General features: G+C 42.1%; 2 protein-coding genes across 12 annotated transcripts; both read right to left on the reverse strand.

Moving 5' to 3' along the window:
• Positions 1-486: 486 nt before the first annotated feature.
• Positions 487-25,027, reverse strand: LOC104591158 (cytochrome P450 709B1). Of its 11 annotated transcripts, none has more exons than XM_088900222.1 (10): positions 24,680-25,025; positions 23,868-24,091; positions 22,156-22,406; positions 21,422-21,806; positions 20,575-20,900; positions 7,719-7,769; positions 6,415-6,948; positions 5,757-6,009; positions 2,751-5,013; positions 487-2,634 (listed from the first exon to the last, which is right to left on the reverse strand). In XM_088900222.1, the coding sequence occupies exons 1-7, from the start codon at positions 24,951-24,953 to the stop codon at positions 6,912-6,914; spliced, it is 1,548 nt and encodes a 515-aa protein (XP_088756348.1). In that variant the 5' UTR covers positions 24,954-25,025; the 3' UTR covers positions 487-2,634; positions 2,751-5,013; positions 5,757-6,009; positions 6,415-6,911. The 11 variants fall into 11 exon arrangements, with proteins under 11 accessions (XP_088756348.1, XP_088756347.1, XP_088756346.1 ...); XM_088900221.1 differs by having other exon boundaries at positions 5,757-6,347; XM_088900220.1 differs by having other exon boundaries at positions 2,751-3,418; positions 4,122-5,013; positions 5,757-6,948.
• Positions 5,077-6,762, reverse strand: LOC148801847 (uncharacterized). The gene is made up of 2 exons (XM_088900437.1): positions 6,240-6,762; positions 5,077-5,438 (listed from the first exon to the last, which is right to left on the reverse strand). The coding sequence occupies exons 1-2, from the start codon at positions 6,760-6,762 to the stop codon at positions 5,077-5,079; spliced, it is 885 nt and encodes a 294-aa protein (XP_088756563.1).
• Positions 25,028-26,100: the final 1,073 nt, after the last annotated feature.

Below are 26,100 nucleotides of genomic sequence, written 5' to 3' on the forward strand. Positions count from 1 at the left end.
GCAACTTTTGGGAACCACCTGACCTTCAGTCCTTAGGAGTGAAGGTTATAAAATTCAAAAACATTGTTTTCTTTTATCAAAAAAGAAACAATGCAAAGCTTTTGGGTTCCCAAGAGTTTTCCTTGGGAACCACCAATTTTGAGCCTAACAAGCTGACACTCAATTGGGAACCACACCCAAAAGTTTTGTATTTTTTTTTATTTTATACCTTTAGGGTTGAAAGACTGAAGGTCGGATGGTTCCCAAAATTGAACATATACTTTTTATTTTTTAATTTATTTATGACATCACGGGCCAAACCATTTGACTCGGACAGTTTAACCGCTTAACCAGAAACCAATCCCCTGACCATTTATGTTTCTGGTTCGTTTTTAAAAACCTTGCTAAATATACTAAATCGAATCAAGAACATGAACATATTAGAAGTGTTATTAATTAGATGTTCAAGAAAGATGACACGATAGATCCCAGATCCTGAATTCGTTATCTAATTCTCTATTTGATATTTATTGTACTTATAAGGCTTCAAAGAAAATTTACTCTACTTTGAAAAAGAAATATACCATTGAAGATGCAAATATAAAGAAATAGGCTATTGCGAATTTAGTTGACTTTTAAGATGATCGATTACAAATCCGTGATGGAGGAAGTGTGATGAGGGGTAAGTTGGCCCGACCTAACAACCGAGGTACACGTGGACACGATCAGTCACTAGGATGACAACTCAGTAAGCGAGCCTCGCCAGCAGCTCAAGAGCCTGGGACCTTGAGCACCTCGCCATAAAGGCACCTCGGTACCAAATCCATTTTGAAGCCAAAGAACCAAGGTGCAAGTTTGGGACCAAAGAGTCGAACCACCACATAATCAACTCCAAAAGCTTCCCCAACGGATTCCAAATCTCCCAGGATCACGACATCTAATAACAGGGCTCATCCTCACACCGTCTGAATCGGAGGAAAGTGATAAACCTTATCAACTGGCACAATGCTCTCCTTCAAAAACGGAATGAATCTTATCTATGCAATCTAGGGATTCTGGAGCCTTTTTGTAAGGATTATGACTATTCAACTATATAAAGGCATCGATCCTCAAGGCGAAGGTACGTGCGATTATTTGCTCACTAGCACTCTAGCACTCAAGTATTTAGCTTGCATCCACAATACAGTACTGACTTAAGCATCGGAGTGGCCTCACCGGGTTAGCCACCCCGGGTTCTCTGATCCTTTATCTTGCAGCTTGGTCCAACTCGCCACGCGACTAGGGTCTAGGGAATCTTCCAGCTAGGAGTATCCAGATCACGCACTATCAATTGGTGTCGTCTGTGGGAACCAATCAAAAGGTCATCCCAATCCAATTGTAGTTTCAGCTTTTGATCTATCTCAATGGATTCTTCCAGCAATGCCGAAAAAAGCATCGAGATGAATGCCACCGGGGGACAAGATCAGCAATCAACCTTCCCCCAAAACCCCACGGTATGCATCGGCCAATTTACTATTCCCCTTACGGCTTCAGGGGTCCCATCACTGTTCGTACCACAGGGCACCACGCAAGTGAGCGTCTCGATTTCCCCAGTGGGCGTAACATTCTTTGAGCCATCCGTGGCCCCCTTGGAATTGAGCACTCCCAATTCCAAGACCTCGTTCAATGTCTCCAGACGATACAGATCTAGATGCAGCAGGTCCAACAGCTTCAACATTATTAGCAGTACTGCATGTACTGCTAGTATCAGCAGCAATTCCCACCACTACAGCCGAACCAGCAGCGAATTCCACCCTGGCACCCAAGGTTGCGCCAGGGCCAGAACCAGAACCTGCCTGGAACTAGCCAGAATGTCCGTCGATCCCCTCATCGGGGTGAGGGACCTTGAAGGTGCCCGTCCCTCCCAGGGGTCAGGCTTCACCTCGTGGGAGGAGAGACGGTCAGCATACCCCTCCAATCTCACAAGGAAACTTTAGAAATAGGCTTGAAGATAGTCAGCTCAACAGGGCCAACCCGCCGCAGCACTCCTAACAGGAAAACAATGGATGACGAGGAGATAACAACCAGCCCGGAGCTCGAGGTGTGAACTCAAGGACAAACCCTTCGGTGCCTTGTGATAGTCGGTGCGAACTCCACAACCAAGAGAACTCGACAAGAAGGAAACAGGATCCACATCGTGACAATGTCCGTAATGATGCCGAGATACCAGATCAGACCGAGGTCAGCAGCACCGACGCTGAGCCGGTGAAGAGGCAACAACGGCGATGCCACAAGACGCATCGCTCCTCAACCAGAAACAGTCCGCCAGCGAGGCCAACCCAACAAGAAGAGCGAGCTAAAGAAAGGGAAGAAGTGAGCCCGGTGGCAATGAAGGTTGTGCCTCCCTTGCTTAGACGGTCATCTCCCCTATCTCTCGAGCTCCTAGCAACCCCAATGCTGAAAGGCTTCAAGGTACCCCATTAGATAAGTATGACAAGTTATTTGACTCCAACGATCACGTGGATTCTTTCCAGTCTCAAATGCACTTGGCCGGGGCTGACAAATCCTGCATGTGTGTGGCCTTCTCCATCACGTTCAGGAGGGTAGTCCGAACCTGGTAAAGGAACCTCACGCCAGGCTCCATTAAAAGTTGGATGCAGTTTGCCGACCTGTTCACTGCACATTTCATTACCAGCAAGAAATGTCTAAAGTCACAAGAAAGCCTTCTGAACGTGGTTCAGAGGGAAGGAGAATCAATCAGAAGCTACAACAAGTGCTTCAACGGTACTTGCCTGTAGATATCGAACCTTGATCCAGCGATGCAACTTACTACATAAAAAAAAAAGAATCACTCACTAAGAGTTCAAGTGGCATGTGGAAGCCAACAAACCAAAAGATATCACTGAGTTCCTTAAGTTGGCAAACCAATTCATCAGTACCAAGGAGGAGATTAACCAAAAGACTAGCAATCCACCATTGGAAAAGAGGAAAAAAGATAATGAAGGGATGAGAAATAGTGGGCAGAAAAGAAAGAAGAGCAAGTCCCCGAGTAGGGGAAGAAGCAAACCAAGAAGTAGGTCCCCTTCGAGCGGGCACAAGTCAGGTCGGCGTTCCAGGACTCCGCCCGTAGAGAGAACAAACTATACACCTCTAAATGATAAGCGAGGAGAGGTCCTAATGGCTATTAAGGACTCCTCCTCGTCAAATGGCCTCCCGAGACTAGCAGGCAGAATGAGGAGCCACCTTGGTAGTTGCCAGAGGAGAGGCCAGTTTGCGGAGTGATCAATATGATCACCGGCGGATCCATCATTGCAGGATGTACATCAGCAGCTGGGAGGACCTTGGTCTTTGAATTGGAGAATGAAAGCGAAAACCCGCCAAAGCGACCTCGGCTCGAAAAACCCGCCAAACCTTATCAATCTTGGTTTCACCTCCTTCTTCATCATCAAGTAATGAAGAGCTGCATGATCAGAATAAACAATGACTTTAGTACCAAGCAAATAAGATCGAAACTTTTCTAAAGCAAAAACAACCGCTAAAAGCTCCTTTTCAGTGGTAGAGTAATTCTTTTGAGCATCATTCAAAGTTTTCGAAGCATAATAAATGGCATGAGATGCTTTTCCAATTCTTTGACCCAAGACAGCGCCTACTACATGATCACTTGCATCACACATAATCTCGAAGGGAACATTCCAGTCTGGGGCTGGATGATTAGGGTAGAGGTCAGTAGTTCTTTCAGCCTATCAAAGGCCTTTTCACACGCCTCATCAAACTCAAAAACCACATCCTTTTGTAGCAACCTGCATAGGGGTAATGCTGTTTTGGAGAAGTCCTTGATGAATCTCCTATAAAAACCTGCATGTCCAAGGAAAGAACGAACCTCCCACACACTAGTGGGATAAGGCAAAGAATGAATAACATCAATTTTAGATTTATCTACCTCAATTCCCCTAGATGAAACAACATGACCCAAAACTGTACCTTGTTCAACCATGAAATGACATTTTTCAGAATTCAGCACAAGGTTAATTTCTATGCATCTTTGAAGAACAAGTGTAAGGTTATGCAAACAGTTACCAAAGGAATCTCCATAAACTGTGAAATCATCCATAAAGACTTCTATGATATTCTCAATGTAATATGAAAATATGCTGATCATACACCTTTGGAAAGTGGTCGGGGCATTGCAAAGGCAAAAGGGCATGCGACGATATGCAAAGGTCCCGAATGGGCATGTGAAAGTTGTCTTTTCCTTATCTTCTAGAGCGATTGCAATCTGAAAATACCCTGTATAGCCATCAAGGAAACAGTAGTAAGAATGACTAGCTAACCTTTCAAGCATTTGATCAATAAAAGGTAAAGGGAAGTGGTCCTTGCGGGTTACAGCATTTAATTTTCTATAATCTATACAATCCCGCCACCCATTCTAAATACGAGTGGGAACCAATTCATCATTCTGATTTTTCACCACAGTAATTCCTGTCTTTTGGGGAACCACTTGAACCGGGCTAACCCAACTGCTGTCAGAAATGAGGTAGATCACTCCGACTTCTAGAAGTTTGAGGATCTCCTTCTTCACTACGTCCATCATGAGTGGGTTCAGCCTTCCTTGTGGTTGATGGGAAGGTTTCGCTCCTTCTTCAAGTAAGATGCGATGCATGCATGAAGATGGGCTGATTCCTTTGATATCCGCAATCATCCAACAAATATTCGTCTTATGCTCCTTGAGAACATGCACAAGCAGTTCTTCTTGTGGTGTGCTAAGGCTACTAGAGACGATCACTGGTAATGTCTCTCCGTCTCCAAGGAATACATACTTGAGGTGACTAGGGAGAGGCTTCAATTCTGGAATAGGGGCCTGCAAAACAGAGGGTAAAGGTCTCCTGTCAGAAATTGGCAATATAACATAAGGAGCATTACCTAACTGTTGTAACTCTGGAGAATCATCCAATGCTGCAATAGTTTCCTGCAAATCAGCATTCAGCATTGCCTCCTCTTTCTCAAGATGCTTGCTGATGGAAACTTCTAATCCATCCTTCCCATCGAGTTCAAAGACTTCATGTGCCAAAGAATCAATCGCATCAACAGAACAAATAGGATTATCATCAGCAAAATATTTCATGGCATCATAAATATTAAACTTAACAATTTCACCATCAAATTCCATGTGAATGTGCCATTATGAACATCTATCTTAGTCTTGGATGTTTTTAAGAATAATCTCCCAAACAAAATAGGAGTGTTTTGATTACTATTATCCATATCAAGCACATAAAAATCAGCAGGGAAAACCAAATCAATAACTTTCACAAAAACATCCTCAACTACACCCTTAGGATAGGCATTAGATCTATCAGCTAATTGAATTACTACACCAGTCTTATTCAAAGGTCCAAGTTTCAAAGAAGCATATATAGAATATGGCATGACATTAATAGAAGCTTCTAAGTCTAGCATGGCCTTCTCAATTCTAATGTTACCTATGATGCAGGGGATAGTGAACATACATGGATCCTTGCACTTTGTATGGAGTTTTCTTTGAATAACTGCAGAAACATTCTCCCCTACTCTCACCTTTTTACATCCTTTTAGTTTTTGTTTTCTCTTATGTGTACACAATTCTTTCAGGAATTTAGCATAACGAGGTACTTGTTTAATAGCATCTAAGAGTGGAATGTTTACCTCGCATCTATGAAAAGTCTCATAGAAGTCTTTATACTGCTAATCTATTCTACAACCTACTAAAGCATTAGGAAAAGGAGGTATCGGTTTATAATCGGAAAGAGGTGGAAACTTACGCTTAGGTACTCTATCATCATCGAAGTGATGTCTTTCTCCTTTTCATGATTTGACAACGCGGGGGCTGCCCTTGTTGGTGTAATTTCCCAGAATGATTGCACTTGCATTTTCTTTTGGATTCACAACCCTTTGAGAGGGTATTTTCCCCAAACTTTGTGCCTCTACCCGATTAATTGTGGTTGCCATCTGGCCCATCTGATTGTCCAAACGTTGGATACTGGCCCTCGTCTCTTGCTGAAATTGTTTTTTCTCCTATTGAAATAACAAAGTATTAGTGGCAAGAGATTTAACAATATCCTCTAAAGACATACATGAATCAGAAGTTTGGGTTGGCTGTTGTCTAGGGGGGTGCGGCTAATATTGCTGGAAACTCGGCCGATTTTGTGGATTCCCAAAGCCGAGATTGGGATGATCCCTTCATCCCAGATTATACGTGCTCGAATAAAGATCATACTTCCTTTGTGGTTGCCCTAAAAAACCACCTGCTACATTTACTTGCTCAACGGGCTCCTCTTGAAGAGTTGGGCACATATCAGTTGGATGCCCTACTACCGAACATATCCCACAAGCCTTTACTGTTTGCATGTTACCTACAGCCATTTGATGAATAAGAGAAGTCAGACTTGCAATTTGTTGTTCTAGGGAAGAAATATTTACCTCATTAGCATGCTTTGATGGAGGGTTAAGCCTATAGCCAAACTGTTGAGAGTTGGCCGCCATATTTGCAAGCAGATTTCTCACGGCCTTGGGGGTTTTATCTACTAAAGCTCCTCCACTAGCAACATCAATCATGCTCCTATCAGTGGGTTGAAGACCCTCATAGAAATACTGGATCAGTAGTTGCTCGTTCATTTGATGATGGGGGCAGCTTGCACATAATTTCTTAAAGTGTTCCCAATACTCATGTAGGGACTCCCCATTGTACTGCCTTACACTGTATATTTCCTTTCTGATGTTGGCCGCCCTTAAAGTTGGGAAATACTTCTCTAAGAATAGCCTCTTCATTTCGTTCCATGTGGTAACACTCCCGGAGGGTAGATAATAGAGCCAATCCTTAGTTGAATCCTTCAGAGAAAACGGGAAGGCTCTCAATTTGATTCATTCTTCAGTCACCCCCGTGGGTTTCATACTCGTGCACAACACATGCAACTCCTTCACCTGCAATGCTTGTGAGGATCCTCACCTGCAAGACTGTGAAAAGTGGGCAACAGATGTATCAGTCCAGATTTCAATTCAAAATTAGCATCAGCATCTAAAGCAGGAAAAGTTATGCTTAAGGGTTGTTGATTCAAATCAAGTGCATTGAGCTCTTTCAAGGTTCGGTTTCTAGCCATGATGTCCTCTTCTCTCAAATCAGAATCGTTAAAGGATAGGGAATCAAGAGCTGGATCATTCTCTTCAGAATGACTCCGAGCTTCTCTCCTTAACCTACGCAAAGTTCCCCCTATTTCTGGATCGAACTGCAAATCACCTTTCTTAGAGAATCGAGTTATAGGCATAAATCAAGGAAACCCTAATAACCCATGAACGACATACCATAAAAAAAATAAAAAATAAAAAAAATCTAGAATGATAAAAATAAATAAATAAAACATAAAAGAATCTACGCTAAAACACAAACAATCAAAGTCATCTATAAAAAAAATTCGAAAATTCAAAAACAAAAGAATGATCACAAGAAGCACAAAAACATATTAGAAAAACTCCCCGGCAATGGCGCCAAAATTTGGCGTGCTGTCATAGGCACACAAAAATAAAACCAATACTCATAAAAATAAAATGCAGTAGTGCGAGTAAGGATCGTTCCCATAGAGAGCATCTAACCAAAATTATGTGCTACGTGAATCAAAGATGGAAGGGGGGTGTATGTAACGAAAACCATAATTAAAAGAAAGAAAATCAAAATTAAAAAGAACAAAATTTAAATGGGAAGCAAGGCAACTTAGAGTGCTGAAACTAACCAAAAGGATGAATCTTGGTCTAGGATAACATCCACCATCAGAATTTCACAACTGCACATCGATGCAAAAATAAATCAATTCAGAATTCGAATATTCATCGTAGGAATTACTTTCTTGCATCTCCCTATCATAGTTAATCAGAAAACAAGCGATCCACTTAACCCTTACTACTGAACAACCCCTAAACAAGCATTAAAGATTTAATCCAACAATAGCCTTAAAGATTACAGATCGATGAAGCTAAACAACACAAGCACAAGCGGTTGCATTTAATTTAGTCGAGTGTTCTTCCTAAGATCTAACGATTTTTGACGCAGCAAACCATTAAACTCTACTTGCTTCGCATATTATAGGGATCAAAAAATTATGGATTTGATATCTAATCAAGCAAGAGATTGTAACGAATAATAAACTAGTGGCCTCCTAGCAATCAAACGAAACAATCATAAACATAAACATAGAAGAACATTCGATATTCAAAGCATGAATCAAACAATAAAAATCAAATTAGATCTCACAGTTTGGAGGATTCTGAGGCTTCTGCTTCCTTCAACCAAGTATGAGAGTTTAGCCACGCATGGTCATGGTGAAAACTCAAGAAAATCAGAGAATAGAGAAGAGAGGAGAAGATAAGAGAAGAGAGGTTCGGCCACTCTTTTTCTGATTGCCTTTTTTGATGTTTTTTTCCTCTTTTCTTTCTCTCTACTTCCCCCAAAAGAAGCCAACAAAATCTCCAAAAATTTCTCTAGGTAATCAATCTCCAAGTCTGACTTATCAAGAAAAGACTCAAAAAAATAAGATAAAACAAAGTTCTTGTGTGAATGGGTGAGTGGTGTATTCGCGGATGAAAGCTTCAAGGCTAAGGAATGTCTTCAACATGTCACCAGTGCAGTTGCAGATAATTATGGCCTGATTTTAACCTATACTCATTCTGAATCTATCAAAACTCAAAACATGAAAGTTGTAGAGATTTTCCTTATCTTTCCAACGCATCTTGAATTATCTCAATCAGAGTCTGAATGGGAAATTTATGCTCAATCTACCACACAGCGCCAAAATTGTGTAAAATTACCCGATTAGCCTTGTTTTTCACTTAACGCCCCCTTCCGTGCCCTAAACCAAAATATAAGAATAATGAGTGCATTTGGGCATAAAATAAATATAAAAGACTAAATATTAAGGGAGAAAAATATGATATTTTCTGTTCTCATCGGAGGACATTGGTCCTTGAATTGGAGAATGAAAGCGAAAGCCTGCCAAAGCGACCTCGGCTCGAAGAAACCGATCTACTTCACGGAGGATGATGCGTGCGGGATCCAATACCCGCATGATGATGCTTTAGTAATGAAGCAAAGGATCAATGAATTCGAGGTGAAATGCATCTTAGTAGACTCAGGCAGTTCAGCAGACATACTCTTCAAGGAGACCTTCGACAAATTACAATTACAACAAAGCGACCTGAGATCGACAAATACACCCTTGATAGGTTTCATCGGTGAAGAGGTCAGGCCTCTTGGTCGAGTCATAGTACTCGTGGAGTCGGGCACGTGGCCAAACATTGTACAACTTGAGCACACATTCTTGGTGGTCACGACTCCCTCCCCTACATTGCGATAGTAGGTCTGACTATCACGCACGTTTTGCGTGCTATAGTGTCCACTTAATACTTAGCGATACAGTTCCCAACTGATTACAGAGTGGGGGTCGTGCGAGGTGACCAACTCGAATCCCGCAAGTGTTACATGGCCGCTTTGAAAGGAAAAGCAAAGATAGCAGAGGACGTCGAGCTTGAGCAACCAGCGGAGTAAACTAACGAACAAGCTGCCCCAAAAGAAGAAATAGTCCACATACCAATCTCTGCCATCGAACCAGCCAGAACTCTTCAGATCAGTGTCTCGATCAGCGAACCACTTTGAACTCGGCAAGTAAGTTTATTACTTAAAAATTTAGATATTTTTGCTTGGTCCGCGGCAGAGATGCCCGGGATTGACCTAAAAATTATAACTCACAAGCTTAATGTCGACCCTTTAGTTAGTCTAGTAAGACAAAAGAAACACAACCTCGTCCCAGAACGTTGGAGGGCAGTCGATGAGGAGGTCGGGAAGCTCCTCGCGGTAGAATTCATCAGGGAAATCCATTACCCGAGCTAGGTGGCCAACCCAGTTCTGGTGAAGAGGTCAATGGCAAGTGGCGCATGTGCGTCGACTACACTGACCTAAATAGAGCCTGGTCGAAAGACTACTTCCCACTACCCAAGATTGATTGCCTAGTGAACACAACCTTACGGCATGAGTTGCTGAGTTTTCTAAATGCCTATTCCGGTTACAACTAGATTAGGATGGATCCTATTAACAAAGACAAAACCGCTTTCATAATTGAGCTCGGGCTATATTGTTATAAGGTCATGCCCTTTGGATTGAAAAATGCTGGGGCAACATTGCAGCGCCTTGTAAATAAAGTTTTTGAGCCGTAGATCGGAAGTAAAGTAGAATGTTATGTTGATAATGTGGTCATGAAGACCTAGTTTTTGAACTCTTTGTTGAATGATTTAAATGATGTTTTTCAAATCTTAAGAAGATATAATATGAAAATAAATCCGAATAAATGTGCCTTCGGAGGCCAACCCGGAAAAAATAAATGCAATCCTAGATATGAGACCACCCCGGAAAATAAAAGAAGTCTAGAGGCTGACTGGCAGGATAGCTGCCCTAAGCCGCTTCATGTCTAAATCGGCAGACCGATGCCTACCCTTTTTAAAGCTATAAAAAAGAGCAAATACTTCGAATGGACCGAAGAGGGACAGGTCGCCTTTGACGAGCTAAAAAGGTACTTAAGTACCGCACCAGTTTTAGCTCAACCTGAAGAAGGGGAGGAGTTAAAACTATACCTCTCTGTGAGCGACGAAGTAGTTAGTTCGGTACTGATCAAAGAAGTAGATCGGGTACAACGACCCATCTACTATGTTAGTAAAGTTTTGCAGGATGTAGAGACTCGGTATCCGGAGATCGAGAAACTAGCATACACGCTGGTCATAGCAACCCGAAAACTACGCCCATACTTCCAGGTCCACACTATCATTGTTCTTACCAACAGACCCCTGAGGCAGATTTTATTTAAACCTGAGGTATCTGGAAGATTAAGGAAGTGGTCCATCAAGCTGAGCGAATACGATATCCGGTTCAAGCCACGACCAGCAATCAAAGCCTAAGTCTTGGCAGACTTCATAGTAGAGTGCACGTTCGGTGCAGCGACCCCTGAATTAATCGAGCTCGCTCACACGTCGGAGGCATCAATTAATACGGCACCAGACCCAGTCAAAGTGGTCCCAACCTAGGACGAGGAGCCTTGGATACTCCACGTTGACGGCTAATCCAACCAGCGGGGAAGCGGTGCAGGACTAATACCGTACGGCCCAAGCGATGTGAAGTTGGAGTATGCTCTCCGGTTTGGATTTGAGGTGTCAAACAATGAGGCAGAGTATGAAGCGTTGATCACCGAGCTGAACTTAGCAAAGGAAATGAAAGCGAAGCACCTTATCGTATGCAGTGATTCACAATTGGTGGTCAACCAAGTCACTAGCGATTATGAAGCCCGTGACCCAACAATGGCAGCTTATCTGGCCAAAGTTAGAGAGATCCTACATAGCTTCATCTCCTACTTTATTAGGTAAATTCCAAGGTCGAGAACCCTGAGGCAAATACCTTATCACATCTAACGAGCATGAGAGACAACACTATAAGAACTGTGTACATAGAGGACTTACCCTAACCCAACATTCTCAGGGGGGGGGGCAAAAGAGGTCGCTCCTGTGTTGCAAGCGGAACCGAGCTGGATCGACCCGCTCACCGATTACCTACACCACAGGACCCTACCTGTAGAATGCAATGTGGCTCAGAGGGTAAAGCGTCAGTTGGCCAAGTACGTCATCATAGAAGGACGGTTGTACAAGAGATCCTTCTCGCTCCCCTACCTACGACGCTCAGAAGTTGAGCTCGTACTTCGCAACACCCATGAAGGCTTGTGCGGTGGACACTTGCGGGGCAGAGCTCTCGCACAGAAAGTGTTAAGGCAGAGATATTATTGGTCTACGATGAAAGCGGACACACTTTAACTCGTCAAGAAGTGCGACAAATGTCTAGAGGCATACCAATATCCACCACCAACCTACTGCTGATTTGAAATTCCTTACTAGCCCGTGGCCCTTCGTGCAGTGGGGAATTGACATCCTCGGTCCTTTCCCGCTAGTAGTAGGACAGAGGAGGTTCTTGGTTGTAGCAGTAGATTATTTTATGAAGTGGGTGGAAGCCGAACCCCTAGTAACCATCACATCTCGTAACATACAAAATTTCTTTTGGAGAAGCATAGTGTGTCACTTCGGACTACCCTGTGTGCTGATATCCAACAATGGGAAGCAATTCGAAGATATTAAGTTTCAAAACTGGTGTGCCGAGATGAGGATTCAGTAAAAATTCACCTCGGGGGCACACCCTCAGGCAAACGGACAAGCAGAAGTAACTAATAAGGTGATACTTCGCGGATAGAAAGCTCGCCTAGCTTGATCAAAGGGATTGTGGGTAGACGAGCTGCCCAGTGTCCGTTGGGCCTACCGAAATACTAATAAGACCGCGACGGGTGAGACCCCCTTCAACCTCACGTATGGTACAGAGGCAGTGATCCCAGCAGAGATCGAGGTACCCAGATTGCGATTTGAGGCCTATGATCGAGGTACCCAGGCCGCAGAACCAGCAGTCGGTCCCACCTCGGCACCCAAGGGCCCATAAAATCATAACCGACCTCAGGTTAACCAGAATATCAGCCGATCTTCCCACCGAGGCGAAGAGATCTCCCAAGTCCCGATTCCTCCCAGGAGTTAGGTCTCACCCCGTGGGAGAAGAGACGGTCAGTTTACTCCACTTGCCTTGCAAGGGAACCTCAGAAACAGGTCCGGGGATACTCATCCTAACAGGGCCAATCCTCCTCGGCATTCACAGCAAGAAAACGACGGCTTGCTAGCAGGTAACCAACTCGGGGTTCGAGGTGCGAACTCGAGACAGGGCCTCTCTGTCTGTGATAGCCAGCCCCAGAATTTCATAAGGAACCAGGAGTTACCTCGCGATAGAGTGGTACCGGAGCACACTGAAATCAGCAGCACCAATTGTGAGTTAGTAAAGAAACAACAGCGGAGACGTCACAAGGCACGCCGTACCTCAGCTTAGAACAGCCATCTAGCAAGGCCGAGCCAACAAGAAGGGCAAGCCAAAGGTAAGGAATATGCGAGCTCGGTGGCTACAAAGGCCACCCCTCCCCTACTTTCCAAGTTGTCTCCCCTGTCTCACGAGCTCTTGGCAACCCCAATGCCTAAAGACTTCAAGATGCCTCCCTTAGACAAGTATGACGGGTCCTTCGATCCTAGTGACAATGTGAACTCTTTCCAGTCCCAGATGCACCTAGCTGGGGCCGATGAATCTTGTATGTGTGTCGCCTTCTCCATTATCTTTAAAGGGGTAGCTCGGACCTGGTATCGGAACCTCACGCTAGGATCGATCAAAAGCTGGTTGCAGTTCTCGGATTTATTTACCACGCACTTCATCCCCAGCAAGAAGTGCCCGAGGTCACAGGAAAGCCTTCTCAATGTAGTTTAGAGAGAAGGAGAGTCGATCAGAAGCTACGTTAAGCTTTTCAACGACACCTGCCTATAGATACCAGACCTAGACCCGGCGGTAAGATTCACGGCAACTAAGAAAGGAATAATCCACAAGGAATTTAAATGGCATGTGGTGGCCAATAAACCAAAGGACATCACCGAATTCCTCATGCTAACCGATCAGTTCATCGATACCGAAGAGGAAATCAATTAGAAGGATGACAACCCAACAGAAAAAAGGAAAGAGACAATGAAGACACATGTAATGGTGGACAAAAAAGAAAAACCAAGTCTCCGAGCAGGGGAAGAAACAAATCCAGAAGCCGATCTCCCTCGCGAACTCGCAAGTCAGGTCAGTGCTCCAGGACCCCACCTGTTGAAAGAATAAACTACACGCCATTAAATGCTAAACGAGGAGAAATCCTAATGGCCATTAAGGACTCGTTCGTCAAATGGCCTCTCAGGTTGAGGGGAGATCCTACAACAAGTAACCGGAATGTCTACTGTCATTTCCATAATGACCACGAGCACAGCACAGAAAATTGTAGGAACCTCTGCGACGAGATTGAGGAGCTCATCCGCCACGGATACTTGAAAAATTTTATACAGTGAGAAAAGAGAGGCCAAGTAGATCGACAAGCAGACTGATAGGGGGACCAGAGAAGGAATGCCCCCGAGACCAACAGGAAGAACGAGCAACCGCCATGACAGTTACCCGAGGAAAGACCGATCCGTGGGGTAATCAATATGATTACTGGTGGGTCCATCATCGCGGGGTGTACATCGGCAGCTGGACGGACCTCAATCCGCGAGCTAGAAAATGAAGAGGAAAACCCGCCAAAATGACCTCGGCTTGAAAAACCAATATACTTCACAGAGAACGATGCACGTGGGACTAGTATCCTCATGACAATGACCTAGTGGTAAAACTAAGGATCAATGACTTCGAAGTCAAGCGCATCCTGGTGGACTCAGGTAACTCGGCAAATATACTGTTCAAGGAAACTTTTGACAAGCTACAACTACAGCAAAGCAATCTGAATCCGGCAGACACTCCCCTGGTAGGACGGCGAGGAGGTCAAACCTCTCGGACGAGTCACGGTACACGTAGAGGCTGGCACGTGGCCAAATATTACGAAGTTTGAGCACACGTTTCTAGTGGTCGCGACTCCCTCTCCCTATAACGCCATAGTAGGTCAACCCATTATGCACATCCTACGTGCAATAGTATCCACCTACTATTTGGCGATGAAGTTCCCAACGAACTATGGAGTAGGAGTTGTGCGAGGTGACCAGCTCGAATCTCGCAAGTGCTGCGTAGCTGCTCTCAAGGGGAAAGTAAAGCTAGTGGTTGATGTCGAGCTCGAGCGACCAGCAGAATATGCCGACGAGTGAGATGCCCCAACAAAGCAGATGGTCTACATCCCGGTCTCAGCCGATGACCCAACCAAGACTCTCCAGATCGATGCATCGAACAACAAGCCACTCCGCTCCCAGCTAGTAAGTTTCTTACTCAAAAATTTAGATATTTTTGCTAGGTCAGCAGCAGAAATGCCCGGAATATACTCCAAAATTCTAACTCATAATTTGAAAACCGACCCCTTAGTCAGGCCGGTAAGACAGAAGAAGCGCAACCTCACCCCGGAATGCGAGAGTGTAGTCGATGAAGAGGTCGGGAAGTTCCAAACGACAGATTTCAATAGGGAAGTCCATTACCCAAGCTAGGTAGCTAACCCAGTTCTGGTAAGGAAGGCCAACAGCAAGTGGCGTATGTGCGTCGACTACACCGACCTAAATAGAGCCTGCCCGAAAGACTGCTTCCCACTGCCCAAGATCTACCGCCTAGTGGACGCGACCTCAGGACATGAGTTGTTGAGCTTCCTAGACGCCTATTCCGGTTACAACCAGATTAGGATGGACCCTACCGACAAAGAAAAAACTACATTTATAACTGAGCTCGGGTTGTATTGCTACAAGGTCATGCCCTTCAGACTAAAAAAAGCCAGGGCAACCTTTCAACACCTTGTAAATTAAATTTTTGAGCCGATAATCGGCAATAAAATCAAATGTTATATTGATGACATGGTCGTGAAAACCCAGTTTTCAAATTTCCTGTTGAATGATCTACAAAGTGTTTTTCAAATTTTGCGAAAATACAATATGAAATTAAATCCCAACAAGTGTGTCTTCGAAGTCACCTCGGGTAAATTTCTAGGCTATATAGTCAACCGACGTGGCATCAAAGCCAACCCAGAAAAAATAAAGGCCATCCTAGATATGAGACCACCCCGCAAAATAAAAGAGGTTCATAGGCTGACTAGCCGGATAGCCACCCTGAGCCACTTTATGTTCAAGTCGGCAGACCGTTGCCTACCCTTTTTTAAAGACATAAAAAAAAAGTAAGGACTTCAAATGGACTATAGAATGCCAGCTCGCCTTCGATGAGCTGAAAAGATATCTAGGTACCACCCAGTTTTGACTCGACCCGAGGAAGGGGATGTATTAAAGTTATACCTCTCCGCGAGTGACGAGGTGGTCAGCTCGGTACTAATCAAAGAAGTAGATCAGGTCCAGCGACCCATCTACTATGTTAGCAAAGTTTTGTAGGACGCAGAAACCAGGTACCCAGAGATTGAGAAATTAGCGTATGCACTAATCATAGCAGCTCACTGAAGGAGATGAGAGATCCATCATGTGGATGGCCAATCAATAGTGTTCTTCCAAAGAACCAAATCCTTCACCAAGAATTCGCTGGAGGGTAGGTGAGCACGACTCCCAATCAGTTTTTCACCAAAGACTGATATCAAGAGCACTTCTTGATCAATCCTACAACAATGGAGATCGAACTAGCTATGGCGCCAACTAGAGGAGAACACAGGGAGAAGAAGGCGCAGTTACACAGTTGTTGTCTTCTCTCTGAATGAACTGAGATCCGATGGGATGCTAGGATGAATTGAATGTTTTGCCCCCTCCTCCTTATAGGCTTAAAAAGATCAGCTCCTAATCCCATTAGGAGTTTCCTGATTCAAATCCTTATTTGAATCTGGACTGTCTTTAAGTGAAAAGGATAAATCCTTATCTTATCTGCAGATTAGATCAGCTCTCTCCCAATCTCATTAGGAGGTTTCTAGATCCAAATCTGTATTCAGATCTAGACTCTCTGAGTGGATAGGGTAAGACCCTATCCTATCAGTTGCTCCAATCCCAGATCAGCCCCTCTCTTTAATTAGTCTAACTAAACAGATCGAAATGGGCTTTAGGCCCAATAAGCCTGTGTGCTCATTAACCTTCCAAATTGCTACCCAGTTGGGCTTCTTTGTATGGCGTGGAACCCAAACATTGATCTACACACCAGCCATATGGGTTCAGCCCAGCCTCTGTTACAAGGCTTGGCCGAATTCACTGAAAAGACAATTCACCCCCTGAACCCATCACATCGGCTCCTAATGGGCCCAACACTTACTCTAAGTGGTCTAGGGCCAAGCCACCTTATAAAAACCCAGGGACTGTAGGCAGATGCAAGATTAGCCCATCAGGTATTACCTTCAATGATCTTACACTTAACCTCTCAGCCCATAATGATCAAACACTGCCCGACAAGAGAGGACCTCTCCCTCGGCTGCAAGGAACAGTATTGCACTCTCTACTCACATGGATCCTAGGAATTAAAACCTTTTGCAAATATTTTGAAACCATAATATATATGTATATCTTTATATAAATATATTTTGCAAAAACAAATTTCAATGATTGAAATCGCCTGCCGGCAGTCTTGGTTTCCATCAGAGAGTGTGCATCCCCGATCATTACCTTTGTCCGACAAAGGGGCTAATCCTGTCACTATGATCACCCACTCAGATGAATTCTCGGACTGTCCCAACATACCCAGGTTTTGACCCCTTCTAAGGATACCACTGGTTGGCATATCAAAGACAACCCAATCCGACACCTAGTGTAGTATCATAATCGAGTCTAGGGTCAGGTGTAACATTCCAGTTTTGCCAACTAATCACCAAGGTCTAGGGCAATACTGGAATTCTGGTCTAGTTCAGGGTTTCATATAAACCTACACTGCATGTACCTCGGGTCTCACCCTGGCAGTTGAGACAGGCTACCCCAACAATTGGCGGCACATCAGTGTCAGCTTTGGCAGGATAAATCTCCCCAGACTTATCCAACGGCTGTGAACATTATAAACTAACACGAGTCTCATAAGTGTCCAATTTGAGGGTATTACACTTAAACACACCACTATAACATGAATCAAATATGTACTTTATTCATTTACAATAAATGTCGTAATGTACATCAATCTGATTGGAGCTAAGGGCATACACCGTCCTCGCAAAAGTACATGAATCAAACTACTAGGTGTTTAGCTCCCACTTCCTTTGCTAGTGCCAAGCCATCCAATAGTGCCTCATATTCAGCCTCGTTATTTGAAACACGGAATTGAAACTAGAGCGCGTACTCCAGCTTTTCCTCACAAGGTCCGTAGAGTATTAGCCCAGTTCTGCTCCCACTTTGGTTAGACGAACAATCAACATAAAGTATCCAGGGCTCCTTGTTCCAGCCTGCTATCTCGCGAGCTGGAGGTGGTGCCACACTGGATTAAGCTTCCGCTTCTGGTTTTGCCATCACATGGGGTGGCTGAAGGGATGAGAGATCCATCCTATGGACGCCCAAAGATTGCGGAATAAGGGGCGAATTTCAAAAATTTTATCTCTCCCTTCAACTGGGAATCGTATTCCCTATTTAGAAAATCATATTTTCAAGGATCAAACTTGAACCATAAACTGAATCAGATCTGAACCAAAAGGAGTGGGAGAGGATTATACCTGATAGCAGGCTGTGGGAGAGGATTATACCCGTTTCGGATTCGGGTTGACCCGGATTAGTTTGTACCGAGTCGAGCCGGGCTGTGTGAATAATGGTTGGACTGGACGACCCAAACCGAGTAAAGCAAATAGTATCGAGCCATCCTGTCCGAGGTCTATTTCGGATTCGAGTCAACCCAGATCGGTATATGTTGGATCGAGTCAGACTGCATTGAATTGGTTCGGACTTGGGTCAAATTGATTTGGATTTATGTTGGGTGAAGCGTGTTGATTCAAGACAAAACTAAATTTAGTCAATAATTAATAGATAATTAATGTATTAATTATAAATTATTTAATTCAAATGCAAAAAAAGGCTAAGGAATTAATACTAATGTCTATAGTGGGTAACCCAACGGTTATCCCCAACCCAACCCATTTAAATGGGCAGGTTGGGTGACGGGTTGATCACAACCCGCCAAGTAAATAGGTGGTTTGGGCGGGTTAGATACTGGGTGGGATGGGTGGGTTCAACGGGTTGGGTGAAAAATTGCCACCCCTATTTCAGAGTCTAGACCTGCTTCCCTTATTAGGTTTGTACTTTTTGCCATGAATATGAATCCTGAATTGTCATTTTGTGAGCTACGGGCAGGCCAAAAGCACATGGATTAGAGTAGCTAAGATTCACAGAGCTGTTCTACATCTGGAAACATACCGGTAATTTGTTCACTGCATGTTGTTGTTATAGGCTTATTATAGGCACATGAGTCCGCTTTCCTAAAATCTCATTCTTCATGGAGTACAGAAGATCTAAACCTTCGTACTTCTCCATTCCACAGGTTGGGGGCACTAAAATAAGCCAATGGAAGCATCACAAAATAGATGCTTTAAGTGTTACATGACCTTGCTTCCCTAAAATCTCATTATTCATGGAGTATGGTGGATCTAAACCTCTGTACTTTTCCACCCCCCAGTCTGGGGGCAATAGAATAAGCCAAAGTGCAAGGAAGCATCACAAAATAGATGCTTTAAGTGTTACATGACCTTGCTTCCCTAAAATCTCATTATTGATGGAGTATAGAGGTGTATGGTGGATCTAAACCTTTGTACTTCTCCATTCCACAGGATGGGAGAATTAGAATAAGCCAAAAGGCAAGGAAGCATCACAAAACCAGCCTGTGGAATTGAGAGCCCCAGTCTAGGGAATGGAGTGCCCCATGCTTCTTCGTACTCCATTCCAAAAGCGGATGGCACTAAAATAAGCCAAAGGGCACTGTAATAAGCCAAAGGTAGCATCAAAAAACAGATGCTTTAAGTATTACATGAGCCTGCTTCCCTAAAATCGCATTCTTCATGGAGTACGATGGATTTAAACCTCCGTACTTCTCCATTCCATAGGCTCGGGGCATTATAAGTTTCTTTGCTTTTTTAGTCTCTAACGGTGAACCTCTGGCTCTACTACTTCAGATTGCCATTCTTTGACTAGAAAAACTTCCAAGACAGACAGAATTTGTTCAAGCTCGAACTCAACCCGGCCCGAACATCAGGTTTATAATTTGGGCCTGAGTCCAGACCTCATAAAAGCCCGAATACCGGGCCTAGGCCCGAAACCCGAACTAGAATCTCAGCAAGTCAGCACTTAGCAAGCCTCAATTTCCTTATTCATAGTAAAAATCCATGAGTTTTTCCTATAATTGCAAAAGAATGAAATGTGAAGTGGACCAGTGAGTGGGTTGGAAAAAGCAAAATAGAGAGAGACCTGTGTTGCACCCCAACTTTATGCTATCCCCCCCAGCCCTTATGGTATTTATCAAAAAATAATATTTAATAATAATAAGAGAGAGACCTGTCCATAATGTCTTTCTCTGAATTCTATTTTTGTATCCAATATCTCTGCTACAAGCATTAACCATCTTATTTGATTCCAGGTCAGTGTTGTCTAATGTGGTGCGGTCTAATGACTGGTGAGTGCAGCGAGAAAAAGGAAAAACAGAGAGAGAGAGAGGTGACCGAACAAAGAAGAAAGGGGCGCTGGTGCTATATATTACTGACAAAGAAGAGAAGATCGATGTTGTTTGCAACCAGGAAAGTCAACTGAGGTATTCTGAGTCATATACAAGATGTAAATGTCATTCATGCAAGAAAATTGTACACGACCATCTTGATTTCACTTAAAACTGACTTGGATTGTAATCACCCTATTATTAGGATATATAGGTAGGTGGTAACTTAGGAGCCATGAGTATTTCCAACCTAAATGTGGAAAGGATCACATTACAATTATGCGTTAGAAGCATGTATTGGTTTCAGAATGATGGGGACACCAAATTGAGGTTGAAGAAGAATGTTATTTACTGGGGCATGCTTGTAATTAGGGGATAGAGTGAAGAAAAACCTTTGAAGGATCATAGCCATCCCAATCTTGGCCTCCAGCATTGCAAAATTTTGCCCGATACACACCCTAGGACCCATGGAGAAAGCAATAAGAGCGTTTGGGTGTTTTGCTGCCTTGGAGAACCCATCTGCAAACCTCAGTGGATTAAAATCATCTGCATCATCACCCCAATATTTCTTGTTCCGATGGATAATGGGGAAGGGGAATGTAACCACAGTGTCCTTTGGGATGGTCAAATCTCCTAGTTTAATGTCTTGGGCAGCCTTCCTCTCTGTGAAGATCACTGGACTATAGAGCCTTAAAGTTTCATAAAGAACCATGTTCATCTGCAAAACATAAACAAAAAATCAGTCATGCAAGCTTATTTCTATAACAATGTCCTTCTATCATCCAGTATCCATTAAGTTTTGATCAATTAGACCAACATATACAGGATCTGCTGGCCAACAAATATGAGAAATTAATCGTCATTAACCATATAGAAATAATATTTTGGGTAAATAAACAAGTGAATTGGTGTGATTACTCACATTTGCAATGAAGATGTCCCTGTGTTACTTTGGATGATTAATTTATGTTATGGATCTACGAGATGATTCAAAGCTATTATATACAGGCATCGGACAACATGCCCCACGAAGGAGGGGACATATATTACATATGCCTTGTCTCTTATGCATGTAAAAACTAGAATTGGGTACAAGAAGAGGGAGATATGGAATTAAGGATAATAGGACGGAGGCTAGAGGTAGTTTCTCTTATATATAGGTAGTGATGATGGACAAAATTACGGTTACCTGAGGAGCAAGTTTAATACAATACACACGACGACTAAAATATAGCTCACCAGCTTTAGCTTAGAAACCTTGTCAGCATCGGGGACACCAATTCCACAAACGGAAAGAACTTCTTCCCTGAGCCTCTTCTGCCACTCAAGGTCCTTTCCTAGAAAGAACATAGCCCATGTTAGCAGATTTGAGGTCGTCTCATGCCCAGCAAAGAAGAATGTCTTGCATTCATCTATAATCTCATTAACGGTCAAGCTTGAGCCCTGTTGCTTCTTAGAGTCTTCTGAAATTCCCATCATCAGTCCAAGTAGATCTTCCCCATAATCATGATTAGAGTCCCCAAGATCTGCCGTTCTTAGCTTGCTCTCAATTATTGACTTCAGTTTGTTTCTTAGCCTCTTCTCAAGCATCCACATTCGTCGATTCCATTTTGTTGGGATATATCTACATCAGAAACGGCATTAGATTGCCTAGTCTGTTAATTCTATTCATATATAATAATGGCAAAGTACTGAAATTGGTATGTTGCAACTTCAAAGATTAAAAAAAATGGATATGAGTGAAAAGGAAATAGAAAAGAATAGAAAATAAAATAAAATTTTATCAGAAAAATAGATATATGCTATAATTCCATCACAAGCTAGGGTACGTTGTCCACTACTCAGAAACATGAACTCGCATTCTCAAGCTTGTCAGCCCTAGAATTTACCATTGCAGAAAGCAATCCCCCCTTTAAAACATTGTTCCGGTAACGAAGAAAAGACTAAAAAGATAGAGGGATATTAGTAGTTACTCGCTTCCAGGTACGTAGACATCTGCCACGGAATCTATGACCATTCGGTGAAGCTCCCTCTCTACCTCAAAGACTTCCTTCCCTTCCTTGTAGTTGGTCCCAAAAGAAGTATGAGCAATTATATCCGCGGTTAATTCCATGAATTCTTTATGCACCTCGATTTCCTTGCATTGATCATTAGTCTCAACAACTTGATCAGCCCAACGATCAAGGGTTGATAGAGCACACGCCGCCATTCTCTTTGTCATTCCCTTTATAATATACCAGGCCAGATAACCTCAGTGCAACACAGGTGAATTGGGTTGGATTGAAATCAACCCAAACTTAATCCTAAAGGTGCAACCTGAGCATAACCCAACACAACTCGCGTTGTGCTTAGGCTCGGGTTGGGTCGAGCCTGGATTCATAGTCAGATTGTGTGGGTTGGTCGGGTTTGAACAAATTTATGAATACATTTTTATATGGTCAACTTTCATTGAAAATTGTTACATATTAGAAGTTAAAAATATTACTATTTGAATTTTTTTTTGAAATTTGATAATTGTTATAATTAAAATTGTCAAATAATGTAATAATAACAATTGCCAAGTAATTATAAAAATTATCAAATATAAATTAAAAGAAATTATCATTATTAGACATAAATTACCAATAATTATAAAAATTAATAAAAATAAATCAAAAGAAATTATCACAAATTAGTAGACTTTAGGATGATAATTACTTGAAATTAACAAATAATAAAATCCTAAATACATTAAAATAATTTGCCAAAAATTATCACAAATTAGAAGAAATATCCAAAAATAGCCACTAAATTCCATAAAATCGATAAATTACTATAATTTACCAATAAACTATCATATAATAAATGTAATGCATTAGTATATATTTATCAAGAAATTAGAATATAATAGAAATTACCCAAAATTATAGAACTTAGCAAAAAAAACCACTAATTCCCATAAAATATTATATGTACCAAGAATTATCATAAATTATTAAATAATAGAAATTATCAGAAATTAGTAGAACTTAGGGAAAAATAACCACTAATTTCCATAAAATATGATAAAATAGATGAAATTAGTATAACTTTGTAAAAATAACCATTAAATTCGAAAAACTAGTAGAACTTAGGATGATAATTACTTCAAATTATCAAATAATATGAACCTAAATAAATTACAATAATTTGTCAAAAATTGCATTTTGTTTTCCCGTTTCATTGGATTTTATGGCCCAATTTAGGAGTATAGTTAATTGGAAATATGTACAAATTTCAAATATATATATATATATATATATAATTGAAAAAAAAAGAGATTGTTTTACATAAATATAATGCATATATATATATATATATATATATATATATATATATATATATATATATATTTGTTTGTGTGGGCTAGGATCGGGTTGGATTGGATTAGGCTAGGGTCGAGAGGCCTCAACCCAAGTCCAACCCAAGTTCGGCAAGCCCAGCGTGCAGCCAAAATATATAGGCCGAACCCGTGCAAAAATTTGGATTGGGAGGTTAGGCTCTGGTTAGGCCCGTCCAAGTTGCACCCCTACCCCCACCCTGCTCCATACACCTACACTCAACCAAAGCAAATATTTCAATGCTCTGGTTAGTGTGGGTTTACCACTTAACTCGACCCACTGACATCCCTAAGTTGGTAGCGAAAAATGAGAAAGATTTAGAAAACCTTTAGTTTGTCAATGGTGAATGCAGGATTGATAGCCCTCCTGTGCCGGACCCAGTCCAATCCCGTGAGATTGAGCAAGCCATTTCCAAGCAGTGCCATTACAGGTGGAGTGGGCTTGTCAATTGTGTAGTATCCGAACTTGGTACTCAGAACTTCCTTGATCATGCCAGGGTCCACTATAGACAACCGCGGCTGGGTCCCAAACCAAAACAAGAAGCAATCTCCTGCAACAACAAGATACGAATCAAGAAGAAAAACACCCTATAATATAACTAACAGTACCTCGTCGGACATACATAACAACATAATAGCTCCACTCTCTTATTAGAGTAATCTATTACTACTAGCCACCGCCCAAAGCAAATGGGTGAAGATCCATAAGTAGAACGGTTTTTACCCGTTCAACTTCTTGGCTCCATGACAGGTTTAGTAGATCAGAAAGCGTTAAAGCTCCAGCATTATGCAACTTGCAGATCCGATCAAGAAAACTGGTTGTGCCCTTCTCTCATTCCATTAAGCTTTGGCATGGTGCAATTTGCAAAGCTAGCTCGTTCCAACACCCTACCAGTACATTTTATACATGGTGAGTCTCACTTTTATTATGGGTCCTAATCTCATGGTGAGATGTACCGTATTGGATCATATGTGTTGAAGCATGTTTTATTGGCAGAAAATCCTAACTCCTAAAATCAATTTAGATACAGGTTCAGCTCAGTATTATTTCTTTTTAGTTGATTTTACCTAAGATCAGATATTTAACTAAAACTTTGGAAGAAAAAAAAAAATAAAGCTAAAAGTGAGGAAGAACTGACCATACTGCTGAGACCATCTGTGATAGTGAGGAAGCACCTTAGGAGTGACGTTGTGAGAGGACGGATCCATTGGTGTTTGTTTCTCTTCTTCCTCAATCTTCATCATCTCATTAACTGAACCAGAAAGGAGGTGGTAGGCAGGGCCTGTTATGCCTTGTTTCTGGAAGTGCTTGGTTATGGAATAAGGCTTCCATATCAAATCCATGAAGGCCTTCCATGCAATAGTGATCACTGTCACCAGAAAAAGTGTTCCGGCAACCAAAACGTAACCCATTTCCTCACTTACGCACGGCCGTGGGAAAGGGAATAGAATATGATGCTACCATCCTAGTTCATTAGGATTCATGCATGTGTTTATATACTACTGCCATTGCGTTTTCTTCTGACCAGTTGGTTTCAGAATGACAAGTAAACGATGATGTCATGACATGAATTATTGGGAAGAGCAAGCGTGGGAAGCATCGGCCGCCAGTGTCCAAGCCCACGTGGAATCATCCTGCGACGTTCAACCTTTATTACTGGACTCCTCAACCACCCTTCATGTTCAACTTCCAAAAAAGGAGAACGGTAGCTATTGATTTTTGGGAGAATGATCAATCAGCACAGATCAGAATTTTATAAATGCATGCTGACCAGGAGAGGGCTGGAATTCAAAATTCTGCATCGGATGTATCCGTATTTCTCGGTTGATTTTTCTTCTCCGAAAGTGGTGACACCATTAAAGTGCTGGCTGTTGCGGGATTTGATTAGGACGATTTGGAGATAAGATATTGATATGCGACTTTCTTATTCCTCCCAGATCCTACACGTGATCACATAATTTGAATTCAAATTTTGAATTCGAATTTAAATTCCAAATTTTGAATTTCAAAAAAAATAAAAAAATAATATTTTAAATTTTTTTGCATTTGCATTCCAACATTTAGGTTTGATATGTTCTAGAGCATGCATCATATATGATTATTTAATTGCTGAAATCAACTTGTTAGTTGTTAATGTGTTAGGGTTTTCATTTTTTTTAATTGCTCTCTTTGTTGAATTATTTTGTTTTATTATTTTATTGTTGAATTGCATATTAGACATAACTGTTCATGTATTGTAATTAGTTACAGTTATTTTGTTTATTGTGTTTTTCCGTTAATCCATTTAAGGGCAATCCAATTTAAATAAGATAAGGTGGGGATTTCATCAACCTTCCTTGGCCCAAAAACCACCACCATTTTACGTGCGGTTCACCCTAAACCTTAATTTAAAATTTGGATAGCAAGATCCTTTGGGAGGCCTCACACATTTGGTTCAAAAGTGTGCTGAATTTTAGGGAAATTTGTGATTATTTTCCATAACCGGCGGTTGGTGTCTAAGGAAAGAATTTAACCGGCTAAGCCTAAGCGGGCTTTGTGGTTACTTAATTAGGTCTTTGT

The sequence above is a fragment of the Nelumbo nucifera genome, chromosome 3, assembly GCF_055504915.1.
Source record: "Nelumbo nucifera cultivar China Antique chromosome 3, China Antique-T2T, whole genome shotgun sequence".
NCBI classification, from domain to species: Eukaryota; Viridiplantae; Streptophyta; class Magnoliopsida; order Proteales; family Nelumbonaceae; genus Nelumbo; species Nelumbo nucifera.